Source organism: Eriocheir sinensis, chromosome 6 (assembly GCF_024679095.1).
Source record: "Eriocheir sinensis breed Jianghai 21 chromosome 6, ASM2467909v1, whole genome shotgun sequence".
Lineage (NCBI taxonomy): Eukaryota > Metazoa > Arthropoda > Malacostraca > Decapoda > Varunidae > Eriocheir > Eriocheir sinensis.
In genome coordinates this window covers 4757726-4765388 of record NC_066514.1, presented here as the reverse complement: position 1 = coordinate 4765388, position 7663 = coordinate 4757726, and the positions used below count along the sequence as shown (strand labels likewise).

Here is a 7663-nt window from a genome sequence, read left to right as displayed (position 1 = left end):
CTTCTGTCTCTCTCCAGCACATGACCACAGATGTTGCGCCGACTAATCGAAACTTTGTATGTGTTGTTGAATGCTGTGCAGCAACTAATAGCCTCTGGAAAGTTAAAGAAACATCAAAATTTTGCTGTATAAAGTTTATGAGTGCAGTCTATTACATTGTATTTTGGCAGCAAGGGGGGTGGGGGTCAGGTCCGGTTAGGTTAGGTAAGATATAGCGACGGGCCAAATTTGTGGCTTTACCGTGTAACAGCGACGGGCCAAATTTGTGCCATGATATAACCCCCCCAAAATAGATGTACATAATCTGATCACAAATTCTTTTTTGTAGGAGCAGCGAGTAGCAGGCTTTTTTTTATTATTATTTTTTTGTGTGCCCTTGAGCTGTCTCCTTTGTTGTAAAAACAAAAATGTTTGTTGAGACCCAGCCCAGCGATGTCAAATTATTGTACTATGACGATTGGATTTATCATTTTTATGCTCCAAGACGGTCGTAACCACACAAACAACGATAAAAAATTAGAGTTAGCATTAAAACTGTTATTCATTGATGTTGGTTTGTTCTTTTGCTATAGTTATCGGTCAGAGACTAAGGGCCGTTTTCACAGTCATTTTGTTTGTTTTGATAGTTACCAATGGCGGCGATCGACGCTATAGTATTTCCACGTTAAACTGGCCGATGGGGTAGTGGCGGGTGCGGGGTTAGCCTAGCCCCGCACCTTGCCACACACACTCAACACCTCTCGCTTCCTCTGCAGCCGCCACTACCCCATAGGCCAGTTTCGTGTGGAAAACTTTAGCATCGACCGGCGCCATTGCTAACAATCAAAACAAACAAAACGACTGTGAAAGCGGCCCTAAGAAAACTCAATACCATGATTCAATTATTTGGCAACAATGACCCAGCCTCACCTCGGGTCACTCCAATTGTTGTGGTTCCCTACCCCCAAAATTGCCAGTGATCACTAGCTACTTTAAGTTGTCTGCTGCAATTGGCACGGATTTGGCGGTCACTGGTAGCCTGTTAACACATACAGTATTCCCAGGTCTTTTTCTGCCTCTGTGGTTGACAGTGGAGTGTCTCCCATGTGTTTTGATATGCTGAATATCCCCTCCCAAGGTGCATGACTTTTACATTTTGCTTCGTCTAATTGTAGCAGCCACTTGTTGCTCCATTCCTGTAGCTTGGTGATGTCTGCTTGTAGGAAGTTCGCAGTCAACGGGTTAACTAGAACTTGGTCAGAGCCTGTTGAAGTGATGAGGACTCAAACACTCAAAAATCTCTCACGTGATAAATCATGATGCACTGTCCTATATTCTACAAGACATTGATCCCAAGTGTATATGGTAACATTTTTCAGGTGCATTGGTGAGAAACACTCTACCATCCAGTTATTACAAGCTAAATACTCGCAACAAAGCTTACACCATTCTTGCATTTTTTCTACTCTCCTGCCGCACGTATAGCTAGAACCATTTTTCCAATAGTTTCCACGAAGACTAATGTTTAATCTGGCAAGTACCGGACGGAATCTAGTCAGTAGAACTCGTGGTAAAGAGATATTTAACCCTAGATTACTATTGTTGTCTGCAATCCTGGCATGGGGGGTTAATTTGTGTCGTGGAAGGAAATCTGTTAGACATAAGGTGCTGTACGGCCGTGACATTTTAGTTACCATTCTGCCCTTGGTGCGTGTGGTACGTTTGTGTTTTTCCCGTGCTTAACCCAGTACCAGCGACGGGCCAAATTTGTGGCTTTACCGTGTACCAGCGACGGGCCAAATTTTTCACATGATATAAACCCCCCCAAAAAATACAGGCTGTACAGGTTAATGAATCCCACTTAAATTTTAGTACATTAACACCTAATAGTGAGTGGTGGAGGGTGTCGGTAAAGGCCAGTGTCCTGCAGTACTACAGGTGATGACGGTCACATTATGAGGTGATTCGCACACACAGTGACCATGCACGTCAACCCAGCCACCAGTGTTCAGTCCAGTACCGTGGTGTGCAGGTGTGTCGCTGAGGAGTCAGGAAGTGCACAAGTAGCTACGGCTTCTTACTGTGCAAATAAGTGGTCAGTATGAGTGAAAGGGGAAAAGTTGGGGTTCTGTAAGCACACTCCAATTAACCTACGTTATAATGAGTTGGCACAACAAAACTTTGCTTAGTGAACAGCTTCTCAGCGATATAATTGTTTGTTAAGGGGGCTTGCCTGTACCTTGATGGAACATGTGACCTAACACATCTCCCACACACCAGAAAGGACTACTGGCCATGAGTGTAGCGTTGAGGAAGACTTGCTGCCCCCTCGCCCTCAAGGCTGGCCTGCAGCCTGAGTGACCAGGAGCAGCGGAGCAGACTGTCACTGGTGTGAGGACCAAGGCCTGATCAGAAGGACCACCACCACTGTGCTGCTGCCTTCTCCAGCCATAAAGGAAGGGAAAGGTTGAGTGTCAGGACTGTAGGACAATTTGATAGGGGAGAGGAAGTTCATCAGACACAGCCTTGCACACACTGGTTCAGGAAACCATGAGAGCCAGGAGTGTGAGAAAAGCCTCCCTGGGAGGGGTGACTTTGACTAAGACACTCACTCATTCTGCTGAAAGAAATCATGATTGTGCAGTTTGTGGGGAAAGTTTCAGCAAGAAGGGTAAACTCAAGACACACAGCCTTACACACACTGCTGAAAAAAATCATGAATGTGAAGTTTGTGGGAAAAGATTTAATCGGAAGAGTCACCTCAACAGACACATCCTTACACACACTGGTGAAAGAAATCATGAATGTGAAGTTTGTGGGAAAAGATTTAATCGGAAGAGTCACCTCAACAGACACCTTCTTACACACACTGGTGAAAGAAATCATGAATGTGAAGTTTGTGGGAAAAGATTTATTCATAAGGGTCACCTCAACTCACACATTCTTACACACACTGGTGAAAAAAATCATGAATGTGAAGTTTGTGGGAAAAGATTTAATCAGAAGTGTGACCTCAACAGACACATCCTTACACACACTTTTGAAAGAAATCATGAATGTGAAGTTTGTGGGAAAAGATTTAATCGGAAGAGTCACCTCAACACACACATCGTTATACACACTGGTGAGAGAAATCATGAATGTGAAGTTTGTGGGAAAAGATTTAATCAGAAGTGTGACCTCAACACACACATCGTTATACACACTTTTGAAAGAAATCATGAATGTGAAGTTTGTGGGAAAAGATTTAATCGGAAGAGTCACCTCAACAGACACATCCTTACACACACTGGTGAAAGAAATCATGAATGTGAAGTTTGTGGGAAAAGATTTAATCGGAAGGGTACCCTCAACACACACATCGTTATACACACTGGTGAGAGAAATCATGAATGTGAAGTTTGTGGGAAAAGATTCTGTTTAAAGTCATACCTGAAGAAACATAGCATAAGACACAGTGGTCACAAAGGGTTCAAATGTGATGCTTGTGGAAAGCGTTTCATGACCAGAGGGGAGATTTCCAGACATGTGAAGATTCACCTCTGAGGTGTTGTGTTGTGCTGCTGTATGTGGGAGAGAGTACGCAGTGCAGGGCAGCATTGACTAGCATGAAGGACAGAAAATATAGCCCAGATGGGGAATCAAGGCAGGTTGTGTGTGTGTGTGTGTGTGTGTATTTACTTATTTGTATTGACCTGTTTATCGTCTACCGGACCCAGGCTAAGCTGTAATAGTCCCGTCTCCATATCTACGTTCCTTTGTCTTTCCATCATTTGTTGGGCACTGTACACCTCCACCACCTCTTCCCACAAGCCGTTCCATGTGTTAATGGGATAGCCTGCCCCCCTCATATGTCAGTAAATGTGATGAGATAACCTACACCCCTTGTATGTCAGTAAATGTGATCAATGAGGTAACTTGCACCCCTTGTATGTCGGTAAATATACCTGTCTATGTAGTGCCTGTAGGCAAAGTGGTCTGTGACAAATGACAAATATGTTGAAATATCAGGACTAGAGTTATGTTAATGAGATGTGATGGATGGATCCTTTTTTTGCCTCCTAGTGTATGAGTTTCATGTATCAAGGAACTATACATTTGTAACTCCTTCACTTTCTCTCCCTAATAACCCGTCCGCTGCGATTGGCACGAATTTGGCTTTTACTGGTAACGTGATAACATATACTCCCATGTCCTTCTCTGCCTCTGTGGTGGATAGTGGAGTGTTTCCCATGTGGTATTGGTGTGCTGGATATCCCCTCCCAAGGTGCAGGACTTTACATTTTTCTTCATTGAATTGTAGCAGCCACTTTTTGTTCCATTCCTGTAGCTTGGTGAGGTCTGACTGTAGGAAATCCGAAGACCAAGGGGTTAAGAAGATGAGAGAGTTTTAAGGTTTCTGCCCCTTTGTTCCTGGGTTTATTTCCCTAAGTTAAGCCTTCAGTAAATATTTAGTAGAGGTTTGCATCATTTCTTCTGGATGCTAACATTTTTCACCTGTACGGAATTTTATTATGTTGACAAAGTTGTAGTTATTTCTCTATGACGTGGCAGAAATACACAGCTGCTGGGAAGCATTGCATTGTTACAGTCACAGTTTCATGTACAAAAAATATTAGTATTTCCACAGATAAATACCCAACTCCCTTGAAAAGCAACAAGGTTAGATTAGGTTAGGTAAGACTAGGTTAGATTAGGCTAGATAAGGTAAGGTTAGATTAGGTAAGTAAGAGTTCAACAGATTAACTCAAATTACCTAACCTCACTTACCTCATAATCTAATCAAACCTTTTATAATACAAGGTTTATGAATATGAAACTGTACACTATAAAGAAGCTAAATTCATATATTTCTGATTTAGGAAATAAAAGTAGTTATGCTTCAGTACACTGTGTGGTATCATTTGCCAAGTCATCTTCCCACTCACACCTGTCACTCTCCTGCACCTGTGTATTGGTTTAACCCGGTGGTAGCAGCGGGGATCATGTTTCTTAACCCGTCCGCTGCGATTGGTACGGATTTGTCTTTCACTGCATGTAGCCTGGTAACTATACTCCATGTCTTTCTCTGCCTCTGTGGTGGATAGTGGAGTGTTTCCCATGTGGTATTGGTGTGCTGGATACCCTTCCAAGGTGCAGGACTTTACATTTCTCTTCATTGAATTGTAGCAGACACTTTTTGTTCCATTCCTGTAGCTTAGTGAGTTCTGACTGCAGGAAATCCGTAGTCAAGGGGTTAATTGTCCCTCTAAGTGAGAAAAATGAGAAAAAATCACCCCTCACACAAATGATTTCATAATATATATCAAAGCATTTGTGATCAGTTTATGTATCATCTATTTTGGGGGTTTATATCATGGCACAAATTTGGCCCGTCGCTGCTACACGGTAAAGCCACAAATTTGGCCCGTCACTGCTACACGGTAAAGCCACAAATTTGGCCCGTCACTGCTACACGGTAAAGCCACAAATTTGGCCCGTCACTGCTACACGGTAAAGCCACAAATTTGGCCTTTCGCTACTACACGGTAAAGCCTCAAATTTGGCCTGTCACTGGTACACGGTAAAGCCACAAATTTGGCCCGTCACTGCTACACGGTAAAGCCACAAATTTGGCCCGTCGCTACTACACGGTAAAGCTACAAATTTGGCCCGTCACTGCTACACAGTAAAGCCACAAATTTGGCCCGTCACTGCTACACGGTAAAGCCACAAATTTGGCCCGTCACTGCTACACAGTAAAGCCACAAATTTGGCCCGTCGCTGCTACACGGTAAAGCCACAAATTTGGCCCGTCGCTGCTACACGGTAAAGCCACAAATTTGGCCCGTCACTGCTACGGGGTAATCAAGGCCAGCCCTTCCTAGGTGCTCACTACAATCATTGCGCATGGCCTCTGATCACTGGGGGGCCTAAGGATGTGCATAAAAGAAAAGAGAAAGAAAATCAGGGCGGTGCTTTCATTATTCCCCCATGATAAAAAGCTCTATAAACAATATTAAACAAATTTAAGCAAAAAATATATATTCATTTACTTTACATTGCTTAGGACAAGGATTTAATTTGTAGGGTGAGTACATAGGAAAAAAAAGTGAACAAGAGGCTAAATATGTTTTCATTTGAGAGGAGATGTCTAAGGGGGGATATGAGTGAGTAGTGAGTCGCCGCGCGGGTCGGAGGTGCTGCGCCTTGCTCGCGAAAACGCTGAATCGACATGGCTGGCCGAACCAAGAACTCGGTGGAGCTCTGTTACGTTTGTGCGGATCCCACAGGCAATAAGTGGATAGGGTGCTGTCTGTGCCCTAAGTGGTGTCATGTGAAGTGTGCTCATCTGTCTGGAATTAAGTCGGAAAATATATCTAAAGTAAATTGGATTTGCGACCCATGTCTTCATAAAGCATCTCTAGCTACCAAAATTGTGGGAAAAATGGAAGAATTCAAGCTGGAATTATGTAAGGAAATATCAGAAGTGAAACAAGAAGTTGAGTCACAAGCGGTCAGCGTGAAGGAGGAGCTGGGGGAGGTGGCGCAGGATGTGGCGGACGTTTTGCAACGGGCTGAACATGTGGAGTCAGCAGATGCAACTTGGGCTGAGGAGGTCAATGTAACGGACCTGCCAGCATACCAACACCGCAGAAGCCAGTTAAAAGCCAACTGGGAAAATTGGGAATAATCCCTTGTACATGGCCATGGTTATTTACCGGATCCAGTTTCTCCTCAGCCGAAACTATACCCGTAGAGGTTAATATGTCATAAGTAGATAAGGGAAGAGAGCGAGAAAGCTAGCTTGGGTTGGCTCCCGTGATATAAATTCAGTCGAATTCCTATTTTTATATATATTTATACGTTAGGACTTAGAAATTAAGGGAAAATTAAGTTTAGAATTAACATACATAAAGACAACCTCAGAAAGGCAGAGGAAGGATAGATTAATGTACCAAGCTGAAAGGCGAGAAGGAAAAGTGTTGGAACTTTGAGGTGGCCACGTCACCAGGAGAGGTAGCGAGGCAACCGCTCTGCCTGGCCAGATTCATTCTGGACTTAACCTTTCCGCACGGCACAGGTAAGCTCACCGCTCGCTAGAGTCCTGAGTGCCTGGGAGTGAGAGATAGCGCTAGCCGGCGTTCATCAGTGATTCATTCTGGACTTAACCTTTCCGCACGGCACAGGTGAGGGCGCGAGACAAGCTGAAGGCCGGTGTCCCGGGTTAGGCAAGGCGAGAGTCCAAATGCACTGCCAAGGCCAATGGTGAGAACCCAGTATGTTATAAATGTGCAGGAGAGCATAAAGCGAAAGACTGCCCCGGAACTTCGAGCAAATGTATAAATTGTGTGAGGTACAAGAAGTCTGAAATTAATCACTCGGCGAATAACCAGTGTTGTGTAGTTTTTCAGACTGAAATTGAGAGAATTCGTAACATAACACATCATGGCTACTAATTCCTCAGATACAAAGATTAAATGTGGTCTGCTAAATGTTCAGTCTGTGGGAAACAAAACTCTAGATATCCGTGATCTCATCAAAGAAAAGGATCTTGACATTTTAGCGGTAACTGAAACATGGCTAAATGTCTACGACGTCGCCAAGATTCGTGAGATGATGCCATGCAGTAACTCGTACCTTTCTACGGAGAAAAGCATCAGAAAGGTGGGATACCTTTGAATTAGTGCAAGTCATCTGTGAA

General features: G+C 43.7%; 1 protein-coding gene across 3 annotated transcripts in view; it reads left to right on the top strand.

Moving 5' to 3' along the window:
- The first annotated feature begins 2529 nt into the window (after window positions 1-2529).
- The window catches only part of LOC126989075 (zinc finger protein 257-like), a 73666-nt gene continuing 68532 nt past the window's right edge, over window positions 2530-7663 (top strand). For all 3 annotated transcript variants that reach the window (XM_050847653.1, XM_050847665.1, XM_050847657.1), the window contains exon 1: window positions 2530-4318. In XM_050847653.1, coding sequence (XP_050703610.1) covers window positions 2530-3525 — 996 coding nt within the window. In that variant the 3' untranslated portion in view covers window positions 3526-4318. The remainder of the gene's footprint in view (window positions 4319-7663) is intronic.